General features: G+C 38.7%; 1 protein-coding gene across 6 annotated transcripts in view; it reads left to right on the forward strand.

The window, feature by feature from the left end:
* Positions 1-19,062, forward strand: part of LOC122653205 (DNA topoisomerase 2-binding protein 1-A-like) — a 31,072-nt gene continuing 12,010 nt past the window's right edge. For 3 of the 6 annotated variants that reach the window (XM_043847377.1, XM_043847263.1, XM_043847450.1), the window contains exons 1-11: positions 1-372; positions 474-516; positions 618-739; positions 5,132-5,239; positions 6,614-6,758; positions 6,862-6,954; positions 7,848-7,940; positions 8,068-8,557; positions 15,294-15,436; positions 15,619-15,959; positions 16,677-16,841. In XM_043847377.1, the coding sequence (XP_043703312.1) occupies positions 178-372; positions 474-516; positions 618-739; positions 5,132-5,239; positions 6,614-6,758; positions 6,862-6,954; positions 7,848-7,940; positions 8,068-8,557; positions 15,294-15,436; positions 15,619-15,959; positions 16,677-16,841 (1,938 nt within the window). In that variant the 5' untranslated portion in view covers positions 1-177. The remainder of the gene's footprint in view (positions 373-473; positions 517-617; positions 740-5,131; positions 5,240-6,613; positions 6,759-6,861; positions 6,955-7,847; positions 7,941-8,067; positions 8,558-15,293; positions 15,437-15,618; positions 15,960-16,676; positions 16,842-19,062) is intronic. The other 3 variants (XM_043847190.1, XM_043847272.1, XM_043847304.1) reach the window with 3 other exon arrangements.

Genomic DNA, 19,062 nt, shown 5'->3' on the forward strand with positions numbered 1-19,062 from the left:
CACCCCGAACCAAAACCCAGCTTCCCGCGCCTCTTTTTAACTATGAGAAGTTGCAGACATTACAGATCACTGCTGAGCTCATAACCCCAAGCTTTATCCTCTCTTTCTCTCTTCTCGTCTAAGAAGTTTGGTCTGGACTTTGTGGAATGGTGTCTTGAAGGTTAAGAGAATTAAGAAATGGGGGATAGAACGAAGCTGATGACGAAGGCGTTCAAGGGAGCGAACGTCTTCATGTCTCGAAACCTCGTCCCGCCTGAAATCTTCGATACTCTTCACGATGCTCTCAAGCAGAACGGTGCCGAGGTTTATCTCTGCTGCGATCCGTCGCGAATCGGTCCGAATGATTACCATATCATCTCCTCTCCCGAACATGTACTTACAATTTACAAACACCGACCATTGAATTGAACCGAACGAGATTTTTTCATTTTTTGAAGTTGAAGTGTTTAGTTAACGAAATGATTGGTTTGCAGGAGAAATTCGAGGATCTTAGAGCCAAGGGCTGTAATTTACTTGGTACGAATCCGGGACTAATTGTGGACTTTTGTTGCGTCGTTTTCTTCCTCACTAATGGAAAATGGGATGGATTTGGTTTTGCGTTTTGGAACTATTTGCAGGTCCTCTATGTGTTCTTTCCTGCTCAAAAGAAAACAGAGCTTTGCCTAAACAAGGTTTTACTTGTTGCCTTGCAATGGATGGGGTTAAAGTGCTTGCTTCTGGATTTGAGAAGGACGAAAAGGTATTACCCACGTTGGATGTTCGAAGCTTGCTTGAGAAGTGAGAAGCAGTCAAGCAATTTGGCATGACTTTTTATTTCTCTGTTTCTTTTTTCAATTATATCTTTGTAAATAGTATTGAATGTCATATAAGGCACACTCTTCTGTTGAAGATCCATTTACATTTCCACATAAAACAAATTATAGTAATCCTGTCATGTTCTCTCCAGAACTGGTACTTATAACTGCCAATTCTTTGATGGATATTGTAGGAAATGTAAAAAAAATTTCTGCCTTATAAGCATATAAAAGTGCTCTGCTGTATATGACTGTTGTTTCTGTGCTTAAGTCATGATGTTTTTGGTTTGAAAAAGTCAAATATGCACTTGAAATGCATTTTCTGTTAGGGTTTCCAAAACCTCCTAGCATGTCTATGTTGTTCAACAACAACAACATAGCCTTTTCCCAACTAAATGGGGTCGGCTACATGGATCCTTGTTCTCCAATCAGATCGTTTTGACGTCATACAAGATACGAGACCTAAGCTATGCGTGTCTTCTGACTACTTCACTTAGGGTTAATTTAGGCCTGCCCCTGGCTCTGTTAGTTCCTGCAATCTGGATCAAATCACTCCTACAAACTGGAGCATCCCAAGGCCTCCGTTGGATATGGCTATGCTACCTCAAATGACTCTCTTGTGGCTTATCACATATAGGGGCTACTCCCAACTCAGCTCTAATGTGCTCATTCCTTACTTTATCCTTCATGGTCTTGCCACACATCCATCTCAACATCTTCATATCCGCTACACTTAGTTTATCTATATGATGCTTCTTCACTGCCCAACACTCTGCACCATACAGTATAGTTGGTTGTCTGGCTATCCTATAAAATTTTCCTTTAAGTTGTAAAGGAATACGTCGATCACACAATACTCCTATTGCACCTCTCCACTTCATCCATCCAATTTTAATTCTTTGGGAGAGATCATCCTCTGTGTCGCTTTATTTACGACAGAGCCCAAATAACTAAAGTACTCATTTTGAGGTATCTCCTTATCATCAATGTGATCGTCTCTGTAGTCATCCTAGTGTGGCTGAAGTTACACACCATATACTCCGTCTTTGTTCTACTTATCTCTAGCCCTTTTGATTACAACATTGATATCCATTACTCTAGGTTGGCGTTAATTCCTTCTTTTGTCTCATCCATCAATACAATATCATCAGCAAAAAGCATGCACCAAGGAATCCCATCCTGAATGCTGAATGTCTCTAGTTAACTCATCCATGATAAGTGCAAACAAGAATGGGCTTAAGGCTGATCTTTGATGTAGCCCCATGGTAATTGTGAACTCGCGACCTTGGCCCCTACCATTCTTACGCTAGTCACCATGCCATCGTACATATCTTTAATTATGTCGACATATTTACAAGACACCCTTCTCTTCTCTAGTATGTGCCAGATTAGTTTTCTTGGAATTCTGGTAAGCTTTTTCTAGGTAAATAAAATATGGAGATCTTTCTTGCCCTCTCTATACCTTTCCATGAGTCTCCTAAGTAAAAAAATAGCTTCTATCGTGGATCTTCCTGGCATAAAGCCAAATTGATTCTCCGAAATAGTGGTTTCCTTCTTCAGATGGGTATCAATAACCCTCTCCCATAACTTCATCATATGACTCACAAGCTTTATGCCTCTATACTTATTGCAGCTCTGAATATCACCTTTATTTTTGTAGGTCGGGACTACAATACTTTTCCTCCATTCATGTGGCATTTTCTTGGTTCTCATAATCTTGTTAAACAACTTGGTTAGCCAGGCTAAACCATAAAATCTTAGGCTCTTCCACACTTTTATTAGGACTCTGTCTGGGCCTAATGTCTTGCCTACTTTTATCTTTCTTAGTGCTTCTTTTACATCAGACACCCTAATCATGAGTATATATCTGAGGCATGTGGTGTCTCAACGAGTAATGTAGGCCTCTAGAGCCCTATTACTCGAGGAGCCTTCATTTAGTAGGCTACAAAAGTACTCTTCCCAACGCTTCTTAATGTCCTTATCCCATATTAGAACTTTACCATCTTCACTTTTATTACATCTCACAAGGTCGAAATCTCTACTCAACCTTCTCTCACTTTAATTTTAAAGATAGCTTTTTTCCCTTTCCTTTGTGTTTAGATTGTTATACAGATCTTCATATGTCTTTGCCCTCACTTTTGCCACAATCTTCTTAGCTTCATTTCTAAGATTTATACATTTTCAGGTCCTATACATCCTTAGTCCTTTGCCATGTCTTAAAATTATATTTCTTAGTCTTGATGGCTGCTTGGACCTCCTCATACTACCACCAAGTCTCCCTAGGGGTATGTCGTTTACCTTTCGATTCCCCTAGTACCTCCTTAGCAATCGTCTTAATACAGGCCGTCATCTCATCCCACATCGTATTTGTGTCGCTTTCAAGGTCCTACTTTCCTTGTTTGACAACTTTTTCCATAAACGATTTCAAGTAATCTCCTTTTAAGCTCCACCACCTTATCTTAGTGCAAATAGGTTCTCCTATCTTATGGTTCTGCGTAGTGAGACACATATCCAGGATCACCAACCCATGTTGGGTGGTTAGGTTCTCCCTAGGTATAACCTTACAGTCCTTACAATACAATTTGTCGAACCCTCTTGGTAGGAAGAAATCTATTTGACTGGAATTTTGCCCACTTGTGTAGGTAACCAAATACTCCTATCTCTTTTTGAAGAAAGTGTTCACGATTGATAAATCATACGCTACTGCAAAGTCCAAAACTGAGATCGCCTCCTCATTCCTCTCTCCAATCCCATATCCTCTATGAACACCTTCATAGCCTCTACGATCTCTCCCAGCATGGCCATTTAGATCACCCCCTATAATAATCTTTTCTCCTTGACTAAGACCTTGCACTAATCCATCCATTTGCTCCCAATACTTAATCTTACTATTTTCATCTAATCCTACTTGGGGTGCGTAGGCACTGATTATATTGACAACCTCTTTCTCCAACACCAGCTTGATGACAAGGATCCTATCTCCAAATCTTTTAGCATCCACAACAACATTCTCAAGGTCTTTATCCACTACGATGCCCACTCCATTTCTATTGCTTTGGTCACCCTTGTACTAAAGTTTAAAGCCGTTCAACACCTTAGCTTTTTTATCCTTCCATCTAGTCTCTTGAATACAGGCAATATTAATCCTTCTTCTCCTCATCACATCTATCAGCTCCAGACTCTTACCCGTAAGGGAACCAATGTTTCAAGAGGCTAATCTAATCCTATGCTTTTGTGCTAGATTTTATACTTGCACCTGAGCATTGTACGAGTGCCCTTGTCTACTTGTCACCGCATCAGGGCATCGATACGGCGTGTCGCCTATAGGGTATGCCCTGGCCTACGGTTGAAAGGACATTGAAACATAAAATAGAAAGGTGACTCACTAAATAGCGTGTCTATGTTGTTGCTTCTGATAAATATTACTGGTATCTACAACTATGACCAGATATCCAAGCATTCAAAAAAAAAAAAAAAAAAAAAAGGTGTGCCATGAAAAGTAATAAAACTGGTTAACAACATATAAGAAAGGATTTGTAATTACTACAAACATGAAAGAATAAAGGGAAATTCATGTAAATCAGTTAGTGACTAAAATTATATTTAGCTACTGTATGATGTTAATCTGCAGGTTTATGTACACCTCAGCAGTTGGTAGTGGTATCTGACTCCCATCATATTATTATACTTGTAGATATGCAAAGATGTAGATATTTATGAAAGGCCAACTCAGATGTTAAAAATTTCCCCATCTATTTCCTCCAAAATATTATGAACTGTGCCCTTACAACTGCTCTGCAATCCAAATATTTCATTTTGAGGAAGCAATACAAAGGCTGAGAATTTTTCACTTAGCTTAAAAATTGTTTGAGGAAGTTTCAAACACATGTTAAAAGTCAAACAAGACAATGGACTCAGAGTCTGACCCAGGTTTGGGCAGCAGTACACTTGCTTGAATATTAACACTGGACCAAACATGGCCTGAATTAGCAGGTACTCTATCTTACATTGTGATTTCCTATTTTTTCTTGGATGAAATTCCATTGGAATATTTAGCTGTTTCTGTGTAACCTGCTTTGGTGAATGTTTTCCCTTCACATATTGATTCTGTTGGTTCTTAAAGAGTTTAATATGAAATAATAACTGAAATTTTTAGATATAAACCTCGAAATCTTAAGACCAGCATTTTTCTGAGGAAGAGTGGATTCTAGATTTCTAGCACGCTCTCCCTTTCTCTTTTGGTTGCTGGCATTTAATGCAGCTTTCTCTTCTATATTTTGTTCTTTATATTTATATATGTAATTTATAAAGATCAGTACCTTTCTAATGTTTTGTAGGTCAAGATTGAAAAGTTAGTGACTGCGATGGGAGGAGTGTTGCAAACTAGGGCCTCAATGGATGTTAACTTTGTTATTGCAAGGAACGTTTTGGCTGCAAAGTACAAGGTCCATGCAAAAAACAATAGAAGATTTGTGCAATTCAGCGCCCTGTTTAAATTCTTTTGCTTTGTCAACTTGTAGTACTTGACAGCTAGAGGTGTTTGTTATTAGTACTCATGAAGCATAGCATATAGTATTTTAGTGCTGTTTTTGTATTGGCAAGCTAGCTGGGAGAAATTTTCTACTTTCGCACCTCATGTTTTTGTACGAATATACCTCTGATTTATGTGTCTGTAAATTCAAGGGAGGATTTAACTTTTCCTGGATTCAAATTGTTGATCGGATGAAAATTTTGTTCTCCCTGATATATTGTTTCATGTATGTATTTACATTATCTTATGAAGGAAATTTAAAAAAAACAATTGCATCCTTTATGAACACATGTATCCGTTGATTATCATGCTTGGATGGAACTTCTGACATTCCTGGTTTGGAAATCTATTTATTAGACTCCCCGCTTCAGAAACAAGTTTCCCACCTTTGAAAAAGATAAGCTTTATATATGGTTGGTTTTGTTATTGGCCATGATCCTGATCTTAGAATGTATATAGTAACAATTTTGTAGTGTTTTTTACTGGTTATGTGGAACTTGTAATGATGGAAACCTTTGCTTGCAACCATTTGGAGAGGAAATTTCAGCTTTCCTATTTTATCCTGCTTGAAAACATTTATCTGAAAGTTCTGACCTGGTTGTATGTTTTGATGTTGTGATATTCAAGTTCTTTTCTTGTCTGTTATTTGTTTCACTGGCATCTGGTGGTTTGCACTAATTGCTTTTCTTCAGGCTTACAGTACTTCCAATTAGTTCTTGGTACCCTGGAAGCATTGAGTTTTCTAGTTATAAAAATTAAAAGCACACCAGCTATAATAATATGTTCCCAAGGAATAAATCTCATTAAGAATATGATTATTTAGTGGAATTTAAAGTTAAGTTTTATTTTATCTCCCCTCTTGGTGCTAGAATATGAGATTTTTGTTATACCTTACCGTTTGGTTTGTGTCTCCTCTCTTTTATTATGGTAATCATTTTGACCTAATATTGTTGTGCATGTTTTCTCAGCCATCATAGTAATATAATCTTCAGTTTGATGCTGATAAAAAAATGTTTCTATAATCTCTATCGTTCTTCCACGTTTGTTGGACCAGGGAGGTGACAATCCACTTGGTTGGTGCTGCTGCTTTTTCTCTTCCAAGTATATCTTTTTGTTACGTGTTGTTGTATTTTGCGAAGATTTTGTTTTCTGTTTGACAACATATGCTTTTAGCTTGCGGTGTGCATTTTCTCTATATTGTGGTTATTTTGGTTTTTCTCTTTTCTTCTTATGCTCACCTAAGTGATATAATATTACTGAATAACTTAGAGACTGTTTCTTATTACAGTGGGCCTCAAATGTTCTTAAGAAACCAATTGTCACCATTAGCTGGTTGAATCAGTGCTGGAATGAACACAGAGTTGTGCCTCAAGAGCCATACAAAGTTCCTCCTTTTTCTGGGTTGACCATTTGTACAACAAGAATTCCAGCAGGTGACACTTTGTACAGTCTTTAACAAATTGAGTAAATTAGCTACTTGGTGTTGCTTTAAATGTAACCTCCTATATATGGTTCTAAAGTTCTTATTCCAATCAGATGAGCGAAAGGAGCTTGAAAAGCTTGTCATACAGAATGGTGGGAAATACTCTGCTGACCTAACCAAGAATTGCACACATTTGGTTTCTGATATATCCTTTTAAATTTTTTTCCTATTTCTTATTTGCTAGGTGCGAAAAGGAAAAGATGTTTCAGTTTCGTCCATTTGTTTATGTTATCTAGTCATTTAACATTGTGCTTGTGCATATCTAGAAGTTTCATCTAGACAGAACTGTAAGTGTACTATTAAATGGTTTTTCTTCAATCCTAATGCATATTTTAGTTGTTTTAACTCTTGTTTGTTCTAATACTAAATTATGTGTAGAATAGGGCAATAAGATGTATTAGAGAAAGTATACAACAAGGTATGGCGTACACTAGCAACTTAGTATCCAAAACCAAACTACCATTTTGGGTGTGTTTTTTTGCAATCTAATGTATAGTTGTCAAGGCGTTGTCTAGGCCTCCCAGGCGCCTTAGATGCCTTAGTCTCCTAGGCAGACGCCTTGGTCACCTTGTTGGTGTTACCTTGCGTCTATGCCCCCTCCAACGCCTTGGGTTGCCTAGACGCTGTGACAACTGATGATCGAAAGATTCCAATATGTTTAGAGATGCTTAATTAGGGTTTCCCTGAAGTTTCGGGTCAAAATATTGTCATTTGATCACCGAAATGGTCAAACGAAACATGCAGCCTAAATTTACCAGATTTCAACCGAAACATAGCTGAAATCTGAAATATTTTGGTTTCGACCCTGGTTGAAAACGAAATCTAGAATTATGGTTCTACTTCATTTTTACTTTCATTATCTCCCACATTGGTAATGGCATTGTTACCTTGTCACAACTCCATTTTGATATATATTCTTTATTGTATGGTAGTTCATTTACAAAATTGATCTAGTCTCCTGACACACCTTGAACTTTGAAATTGTCAGTGTTTATTTAATATTTTAATATAAGAAATATTTGTCCTTAACATACTTACGTTCCCGAAGGTGACAAATACAAGGTTGCCAGAAAATGGGGTCACATTCATATTGTGACTCGGAAATGGGTTGATCAGTCTATTGCTAGAAGAGGTAATACTTGTTTATGGCTTCACAAGCCTCGTACCCCTGCCCCCCCTCCCCCCCCCCCCTCCCCCCTCTTTTTTATGAGGAAGTATTGTGGTACTTGACACATGAACTGACTGCTTTTGATGAATAGGATGCCTTGGCGAGGAGTCTTACCCTATTCAGGGAGTTTCTAATTCTTCAAGTCATGCCATGAAGAGTGGTCTAAAGCGACAGCATGACCAAGAGAATTGCAATGGAAATTCTCAAACTGTGCCATCATCTGGGATTGGAAATTCAAATTTGCTTCCATCTTCCATGATTGCTGATCCTGATCTGGAAACAAGTCTTTCTCAGAATATGTCTTCTACATTTTCTGATGCCACTATCTTTACAAAAGAGGAGGGGAATGAAGAACCTAGATTGCAGCCTGAACATGGAACAAAGTTTGATGTCTGCGTTGCTGATGATTCACAAGCAGAAGATAGTGATTTGTATTTGTCAGAATGCAAGATTTCACTTGTTGGTTTCCAGGCTTCTGAAATGCGCAAACTAGTCCATATGGTGCGTAAAGGTGGGGGCTCCCGGTATATGTCGTTGAATGACAAGTTGACACACATAGTTGTGGGAACACCTTCAGAGAGGTAAATACTTAAGAGCTAATGAAAGTCATAAACATTGCAATCACTTTCTGAAAGGATTTATTGTTCTTCTATTTCTATGCATCTTTTGTGAAGGGGTGGAAAAAAGGAAAAGAAAACAAAAGCCTGTGATCTTTTTCTTTTCTTCATATGTGTTAAAAGGCATGGTAACATGCTTAAAATTTAAGGACAAAGCTGAAACAGATAGAAGACAGAACTGATCTCTCAGTCTGTGTGTGAGACTAGTCATTTTATTTTTCTAAAACCTTACAAAGATATACAACTAGCTTCCTTGTACAGTAGCAAGGATCTAAATCTCGGTTTCGAGGCTGGTTTCAACCATCCAGGAAACCAAGATTTCCCAGGTTTCGGTCAGAAGCTGATATTTTTGGGCAAAGCTCGACATGTCATAGGCTGGTCAAAACTGGTCGAAACTACCGAAACTGGACTGGTTGAAATTGGTTGAAACTTGGTATTTTTTTTTAAAATCGAAACTGGTCGAAATTATCAAAATTTCAGAAATATTGTCGAAATATGTTGAAACCTGGTCAATACAGTATTACATATGGGTTTCGTCTCGGAAACTTGGAAAATCGAGATATCTCGGTTGAAACTTCAAGATCTTGAACCAATAAAAGAAATCTACCAAATACAGGGAAAATACACTTTATACATGGAAGGAGAGATTGTTGTGATCTTATACAGGAATAGAAGTTGTGTTGGCTGTGATCTCTTCTTGTGAGTTGGTATTGATGCTATCAATAAGATGTGTGGTATATCTATTAGCTTATAGCTCCATCATCTTATTATTTGAGGATGCTTCTTCCCTCATTAAATTGGCCATCTTCCCCACTGCTTTTGCTTTCTGTTTTATTTATAATTAAATTTTATAAATTGCCTGAATCTGTGTGTATACTGTCATTTGTGTGCATCTGTACAACCATGCAATTTTTTGATAGATATGTATTAATGTCTATTTGGTTCTGCTGGAAAATTACGATCAAATTCATCTGTGACTTTCAATGTGATCAACTGTATCGATGAAATTAGATAAATCCTAAATTAGTAGTGAACACTTTTCCAAGCTATCTTGAAGGGTATAAAAGTTTCTTATAAATAAACTAAATAGATGAAAATTATGTGCAAGAATAAAGTGGGTCTTGTAGCAATAATAAGTGATGGTATTCTGCGCAAATATGAGGTAAAAGAAAGCTGGACATGACCTTAAGTGTTTGTGTTGAATCGCGAATGCAGTTTGTGACTTTGTGTCAACACCTGGGCCACATACGACTTTACTTTTATAAATGAAAGCTCCCAGTAGTCCCATAGATATCTAATAACTCATGCCTCAAGTAATTTCCAGATTTCGTTCTACTTATAATTTGGGTGATGGTTGGAAGGATGGGCAACTTTACTTGCCATGCGTGATCTTACCTAGCACTCAAATTTAGTGCACTGATAGGCCCACTGTCTGCTGTTGATGTGTTAGGTTTCATTGATTCATTCTAAATAGATTCTGAGACATGGTGATGCAGATTTCCAGCAGAGGAAAGAAAAGGAGAAGACTCTGCGGTTCAACATGGTTCAGTTTGGGTCTGTTTTCTGAACCAAACCAAGCTTGCAGTTCTTGAGTGAACCATTCCCTGGGTTCAGATCTGGTTCAGTGAACCAGCTAAGGTTCAGTCCAATCGTGGGGTTGGTATTATCTTTTATTGTTTTATTTTATTTGATAGAAAGGGGAGACAGGGATATTGCAGTGGAGCAGGAAGGCTTGGGTGGGGAGGCAAGTCTAAGGGTTCTCCAGGCTGTGATGCTGTGGCGAGGGATATGACCTTTGAACCAAACTAATTTGTGCCAGGGGACATTGGGACTAGGGTCTTGAACAAAATTTCAGGCTGAGCTGGAGCTAAATTGGCCGTTGGGGGAAGGGAGCCAAAGAACCTTATCCTCATGAGGAAACAAACTTGACTATAGGATTTGTACAAGACCTTTCCCTTTCCTAACAATAATAAGAAGATCCTCTGAAGAATAAGATGGGGTATTACCCGAGTCAGGGGGATGAGATTCAGGATGAGGATCCGAGGAGGGTTGTTGGCAGGTCTTCTTCTCCTCTCTTTTTTTTGTACACAATCAACTCATTTTCACCTTCCCGAATTTTCCCAGGTTTTCCTTCTGCTGTACTGCACCCTATATCGGATTCGTGCACGTCTCCCATTAGATCCATAGTCTTCTCCACATCAAAGATAAAAAGTGAAACAGGTAAAGGTTGGATATCAACCACGTCTTTACTCTTGACACTCCCCTTGAAGAGGTTGAACCGGCGAGGAAAAGGAGGAGATTGACTCAGAAAAGGAAACATCCATGGATACAAGGTGTTTTCAATATGGAAGATGGTAGAATTTGCAACCTTCTTCAGTAACCGAGTATCCTAGAAAGACACATTTAAGAGCTTGAGGATCCAGTTTGGTACGGTTAGATTTACGGATATGAACATAGCCATAGTTGTCAAGGCACTACCTAGGAGTCATATAGGCGTTCAAGCTCTTTCTTGGGTCCAAGGTGACAGCATGCTTTGTTGACGCTTCACGAGTTTACGTTGATTTATGCTTGTTACTTTTTTTATTTTTATTTTTTATGAATATACTTATATTATATCCTAAGCTTTGTTTATTATATCTTGGTTTTCTCATATTAGGCCCTTACTAGCATAATTATTTCATATTGCATTGATATGACTCCTATGTTGTATATAAACATAATTATATAAAATTATCATTCCAATATTACATATAGTGATTAATGCATGCCTAGGTAGCTACCTTGTTGCTTAAGCGCTCCTCCAACACCTTAGGTTGCCTTCTTCGCTTTGACAACTATGAACATAGCACACACAACCAAATACCTTTGAAGGAATATGAAAAACATGGATGTTGGGGGAAGATTTCCAATGGATATTTGGAGACAAGAACACTCAAGGGCATACGATTCATGTGGTATGTGACTGCAAGGAGGGCTTCTAACAAAAAAGATTGGGAACATGCATGGCAAACAACAGACTCTGGGTGATTTCTAACAGATATGTTTCTTCCATTCAGCTACCCATTTTGTTAGGGTGTATTCACACAGAAATACTGATGAAGAATACCATTGCCTCTAAAATATTTTTGGAGCCCCCATACATGTATTCTCCCCCTCTATTAGACCTATAATTTTTGAGTTTAGTATCAAACTAAGTACAGACCATCTAATAAAAATTTTGGAAGGCATCAAACACTTCATTCTTATGTTTCAACATGTAAACCTAAGTAGTGTGAGAACAGTTGTTGGCAAGAGGGTTTGGTACGTTGTTAACCTTGTACTTACCCGACTTAGGCTTTGGCTGAATTGTTTTGTCATTGATGAAGACCAGCATCCGCCTTCTTGCTTGCTGCTGATCGTAGACCACCCTAAATTTGGATCAAACCTTGTGAAACTGAAGCAGCAGCCTTTGAGGCCTGTTTTGACAGCGTGATAGGGGAAAACCTATTGACAACTTAGTTGGGGCATTCCGCCTACATCCACACAATTGATAAAATAACAATAACCAAATAGGGAAGTAGTACTTATAAAAAAAAAAAAAAAAGGAAGTGGTGGGAGCTGGTCCCCACACATTAAAATGGATAATATGAAAAGGAGCATTAGTTCTAGTACCACAATAAGAGTAATGAGATTGATAATGTTTCGCAAATTGGCAAGATTCATGTTGAAAAACATGGGAAGGAGATAGTAAAGAAAATAACTGAGGTAATTGTTTTTTCACAAAACAAAAAGAAGGATGTCCCAAGCGTTGATGCCAAAGCATCACCTTGTTCACAGAACTATTCTCACAAACATAAGATCGTGGTATTTCAAAAAGGATGGTTTAGGAGCAAGAAGATATAGTCATTGCTCCTCACATCCGTTGCCAATAATCCTCCCTGTCACTAGATCATGAAACAAACAGTGAGAGGGAAAAAATGTGACACTTCAATTAAAGGATTTAGTGATATGACTAACAGAGATGAGGTTAGTGCCAAAATCGGGAACATGAAGAACAAATTCAAGGGGTATGGATGAGGTAACATGTATACTTCCATTCCAAGAAATAGATGATGAGTAGCCATCAACAACCCTAACTTTATCCCTACTCAAACCAACAAAGTAAAAATCAAAGCAATGTAGCATACTGGTCATATGGTCTGTAGCACCTGAATCAATAATCCAAGAGGATGCAGCAGCTAAAGTAGATGCATGGAGGGAGGAGGCCGAGGTACCTGACTGAGTAAATGAAGAGGTAGAGGTAGAGGTAGAGCTGTCAAGCTGGGCCATGACTCGACGGAATGCTGCAATACCTTCTTTGGTGAGGGAACATCCATCTATTTGTGTCCCCACTCCCCTCTGCTGTGTAAGCACTTCCTAGAGAGTCAATGTTAGAGAGAATAATATTTGTTCATGCTTCCCTGTCCTGCCACCTCATGTACCACCAAAAGGAGCATATTTAGGTGGACGACTGTGAAGATCTCAACATGTTTCCTTAGTATGCCTAAATTTGCCACAATGTTCACATTTAAGCTTATCTCTATCCTCTCCACGGTCCCCGGCTTGGCCTCTTCTTTCATCAGACCAAACCTTCTGTGAAGTGGAGCTAAGAGCTGATTTCTCGAGGGTGGGGGTTGTTTCCATAGCTACCTATTAGTTTTCTTCACTTTGTAAATACCAACAAACTGATCCAGAGATGAAAGGGAAACTTTACCCAAAATATGTACTCTGATTGGCTAATATTCAGGATTCAAACCTCCAAGAAGGATCAAGATTCGTTCCTTCTCAAAAGTTCTATAGACTTTAGGATTGGACAACTGGAGATTTCTCTAGTGGTCATACTCCTCCCAAAGACCAATCATTTTGTTATAATATTTTGAGAATGACATGTTACCCTGCCTCATGGTGATGATTTTTTGAAAGAGGTGATAGACTTTGGCTGAGTCCCCTACTCAGTCAAATATGCTAGCAACACTAACCCAAATGTCTTTAGTTGTGTTTTTCCTCATAATCCATCTGCCTATTTTAGGTTTCATGGAGAAAATCAGCCATGTCATCATAGTGGAGTTCTCTGTCTCCTATTTTAGGTCTGTAGGATCACTAGGTCCTGGAGCCTTGACTTCTCTAGTTATGTATTTTAACTTTCCACTGCTTCTCTAGGATAATTTCACAAAATGAGCCCAATCTAGGTAGTTGGTATTTGTTAGAGTTTATGTGATAAGGGTACTTTGTTATTTATCTTGTATTATATTTTTTCCTTTTACCTCCCTAGACTACCTTATGTTAGCATGGGGGGTATATATGTAATTTCTCATAATATAAGTAAGTGACAGTCAATATAGGGGGGAGATTCACCCAAAAAAAATATAGGGGGGAGATATCGATTCTCTCCCCAGGGCATTGTAAACATACTTCTTCTTCCTCTCATCCTCTCCTCTCGTCTTCTCTCACATTGATCTCTTCCATTCTTTTCAACTTGGTATTAGACCGCTGGTTTGAGAGTCGATTCTCTCCCCAGGGCATTGTAAACATACTTCTTCTTCCTCTCATCCTCTCCTCTCGTCTTCTCTCACATTGATCTCTTCCATTCTTTTCAACTTGGTATTAAACTGCTGGTTTGTGAGTCGACCACTAGCTCGTATCTTCATTGTGCCTCTTTTTTTTGGAATCCTAGAAGAGTAGATGGCTCTATGGATCCCCATCAGAAGTTTAGCGCTACTAGTGGAAAAGACTGAGATGATCCACAGCGATACCAAAGGTTGGTGGTTGATCTATTTGACTATTACTCGCCCTGACATATCCTTTACAGTTGGGATCATTAGTTAGTTTATGCAGTCACCCAAGACGATACATTGGGTGGCAACTTGTCGGATCTTGAAATATTTGGAGGGATCTCCAGGAAAGAGCCAATAGGAATAGGCCAATCTGTGTGCCTGCACTAACTGGGTCGGCTACACGGTTCCCTGCTGTTAGCTGAACAGAGAATGGGAGAATGGCTTGAGTGTTTTTCGTTCACTCACAGTCCTTTCATTTATATCTTTTACTAATGAGCAGAATTGCAATACTGCCCCTGTATAGCCAACATGCATATATCAGGGGAATAACAAAGAAAGAAAAAACACCCAAAATACCCTTATTGGGTTACATAACTCAACACTTGCCCTCCAATCAGCTCTATTCAATGTCATACTACGAACAAGACCTAAACTATGCATGTCTTTTCCTCACCACTTCCTTTCATATCTTGGACTGTAGGCTGTAAATCTGAATAATATAAAATCAAGGGGTGAGTTATTACTCACCATCGACTCTGCCTATTTCTGCAGAGCTTCTTCTTCTTTTTCTTCTCTTCTCCCTCTCTCTGTGTGTTTGTGTGTGTGTGTGTTTGCTGGTTTGATAGTTTGTTGTGCCTAATACTGTCACAATACCCATCATCCTATATTTATATACACACCAATCTAATGATCTTTTGCCACAAATTTTCTCGTATTATACCATTGTGCACGAAAATGACTGACATTTTTTTAACGTTTTGTTTCATTGGACCTCTTAACATAACCGTATCAGATACCTTTTGTGTGTGATGTTGACAATTCCTGGTAGCATAAGAATTATATTATAGGAAGGCTAGAATTACTATGCTTGTTTCTTGCAGCTCTTAGTTAATCTGCTCTTTCCCCAGCGAAAAGAAGGAGGTAAGGGGCTATGCAGCTTTGGGTGTTATTTATATGGTTAGAGCCAGCTGGTTGGAAGATTGTGACCGAGAAAAAAAAGAAGTAACTGTGTCCCTGAAGCATGTTGCTTCTGATTTACTTTTACCAAGAGGTGCGTTGAGTGTTCCTGTAAATATCATCTTTGAGTCTTAGTCTGTAATTCTCATATGTTTATGCTAGAAATATATTTTTATGCAGTTTAAATTTATTTGGGTAGGTGTTTGGGATCAACATTTAATGTTTGACTTGGTTTGCTCACTGATATAATATCCTGATGGGTGTATTCCCATGAAACAGCAGCAGTAGGCATTTCTGGTTTAAAGCAAGGGAAAAGCTCTGCTGCATCTTTCAGCATACCAGCTGTTAAGGTAGTGGGGAATATTAACTCCGAATCTGGTATCTCATTGGAGAATAACAGAGGACATAATCCAGAAACAAATACAAAGGGGTCCAATTATGTAGAATCAGCTACCGGATCACTCCGGAAAAACATGTTTTTGGTTTTAAAGGATGACAGTAAGGCCGCACAGAAATTACGACAAGATTCTGATGCTGCAAATGTTCAAGATGGGAAATCATCTAATGTTTTCAAAGGGAAAATATTTCGCTTTTCAAGTTCTTTTCCTCAAGATAGGGTGAGCTTCCACTTCCTCGTTTTTCATGTTGCTTGAATTACTTTCAGATTAAGCCACTTTTGCACCGTGCCAACCATAAAAATGCATGTTAGCCTGGCTCTGTGGCAGTATTCATACATGCAGGCACACAATTGGCCTATTCCTATTGGACAAGATTGACCATAGAAGTGGCTTGAAGCCTGACATTGATTTGATCCATTCAAAAACTTGCATGTTAGCCTGGGCTCCGTGGCAGTACTCATACATGCAGGAACACAGATTGGCCTATTCCTATTGGACAGGATTGACCATAGAAGTGGCTTGAAGCCTTACATTGATGTGATCCATTCAAAAACTGTCTCGGACTTGTCATTTCTCAGATCATTCTGAAACTGAAGCCTCCATTTAGTTGGATGTCTATCGATCATGATGTTGCCAGTTTCAATTGTTGACTAGACCATTGCTAGATCAAGGTCCAGACTTTCCTAGCGTTATTGTTCCATTCAGTTTCCTTTGTTGGTGTTTCTTGTTCTCATAACTATTTGACATTTGTTACTGCTTTTTCAGTGAGGCTAATGACCCCTTTTCTCAATATTTTCAATTTGATGCTTTTGTTATAACTATCATTTCTTTTGTCCGTTTATTTGAACCTGTTGGAGTGTTGGGTTTGCTTCCCCCCCCCCCCCCCCCCCAAAGCCATCTTTTCTTTATTGATTTGTTTATTGTTTTTGGGGACAGAGAGATGAAATCATTGAATGGGTTAAACAAGGAGGAGGAGCTTTGGTGGATGATCAGGTTAAGAATGTGCACTTCACCATTGAGTGTCATGGTCTGATTCAGAAGCCTGCTGATAATTCTCAAACCATCATTGTTTCTAGTCACTGGATTAGATCCTGTTTGGAGGTAGACATTACTTGAAATATACAATTCTTTCTTTAGCTTCTTCTGTGGTTTCTGCTGATAAAAAGAGGGTTTTGGGGGGGGTGGGTGGGAAGGACCTGTCTACTAGGGTCTCATTTTTTCTTTAGTGCTACTTGCATTTTTATCTCTGTACTCCACGAAACTGCAGAACCTGGTGCCTGTATGGATATTAGGACTACATTAAGGTTAAGTACTGTTGTTGTCTTAGTGCTGGTTATTGTAAACTTATAGTGAAATCCAAGCAGAAACATGCATTTCTCTTTGCATAATATATCAGCATTATTGATTCGTCATCAGGATCCTCAAGAATCTGTTCAATCATTACTTTGTATTCCATGTCCTTAAAGCGCACTGTTCTGTGTTGCTTTAAATTTTGCCAGACCTTATTGTGAAGAATAAGAATAGGAGAGGGTGAGCATTGGAGATTTGAAGGTAGTAAGCTTTCTATCTTTTTTCTATTTTTGAATTCTACTACCGTTGCTTCAATAAAAATTTTGCTTCTTGAAAATTTTACTCACCTAGTTGTTTCACATTCTGTTGTTGGTCATTTGAGCTCATCAATTGTGCTCTCTACTTTTTTGGCCTGTGTTATTAGCGCTTGCTGCTAATACCGAGAATGGTTAGAGGGTAGTTTAGGGAGTTTTTATGTTAGATATGTTTTATGTTGTTTTATAGTTATGTCCTTAAGGGCTTATTTAATTAAGTTTTGTGGGAGGTCACACATAACGTGCGACTCCCAAGTTGCATTCATCTTCTCCTCTTCTTCTTCTTCCTTTTTCTCTTATTGTTGACATGGTATCAAAGGCTCAAAGCTTTAAGCACTGTTACAGCTCTCGGGGAACTTCTCTATCTCTTTTCTACAACCTAAGATTGAAGATTGAAGTGATATTGAAGCTTGAAGACTTGCGGTTTCTCCCTCTCTCTGTTTGAAGGGGTGTAGCACCCTATGCTGTATTTTGGAGGCTTTTAGAGACTAGTTCATGGTATAAATTAAGAACTAGGTCTCTTTTGTGTTTGTGGATTGCATTGGATGGAGTGAAGATTAAATTGAAGGCTGCAGCGTAGGATCGACACCTTTTGTCAGGGTTTTGAGATCGATTTTTCAAGGGAGAAAAATCGATTTTTTCATCGAGGTTTGAGATCGATTTTTGGGACTGTTTCTGGACTTGGCTGGATTTTTGGAGTGTGCTGCCCCTCTTTCGAAGGACATATATCAAAATTTCTTGGTGTTGATCATCTTCTCTTATAATCGATTTTTGTCAGGGTTTCTGATAAAATCGATTTTTCCAGAATTTTTTATTCCTTCACTTCATCAAGTTGGTAGTAAATTATGGGTGATGGTTCTAAGTCTATAATGATTGAAGTTTTCTCTCCTTCCTCTAATCGAATCATTGAAAAGAAATTGGAGGGAATCACCAGCTTTCAACAATGAAAGAAAATTGTTAAGTTGGTATTGACGGGATGTGATCAGCAGGATCACCTATTTAAGCTCAACCCTGATGATGACCCATTGTAGGATACAATTGATGCTCGAATCTTGGGACAAATTCTGAATTCTATGGAGCACCAAATTGTTGATTTGGTAACACATATTGATACGGTTAAGGAGCTTTAGGAGTATCTCAATGTTTTGTACTCTGGACAAAACAACCTTTCTCACATTTGTGAATTGTCCCAGGAGTTCTATAGAGTTGATCGAAAGGGTCGTCCTTTGACCCAATACTTTGCTGATTTTAAAAGAATGTATGAGGAACTTAATTCACTTCTTCCCATTACTTCTATTGTGGAAGCAATGCAAAGTCAGTAGGAGCAGCTTGCTGTCATGGGATTTTTAGGAGGACTTGGGAAGGAGGTCGATTTAGTCCGTTCCCAAATTCTTGGTGGTGACAAGGTAGCCACATTGGTTGAGACTTTTTCCAGGGTTCTACGTGTCTCCCGTGAGACTACTACTACTGTTGATAATTCGACCTTGGCTTCTTTTCCTTAGAATCGTGGGCCCAATGGTAGGGCTGGTACTGGTGGTAATGGTAATAGTAGTGTTGGTCGTGGTCGTGGTGGTGGGGTTGGTTCTAGTAAACCACCTACCTTGGGTACTCAGAGTGTTCCTGATGGTTCGTGGCAAGTGAGGACTTGTCATCATTGTGGTCGTCCAGGACATATCCAACACTTTTGTTGGAAACTTCATGGCAAACCACCTCAGCAA

Source organism: Telopea speciosissima, chromosome 1, assembly GCF_018873765.1.
Source record: "Telopea speciosissima isolate NSW1024214 ecotype Mountain lineage chromosome 1, Tspe_v1, whole genome shotgun sequence".
NCBI lineage: Eukaryota > Viridiplantae > Streptophyta > Magnoliopsida > Proteales > Proteaceae > Telopea > Telopea speciosissima.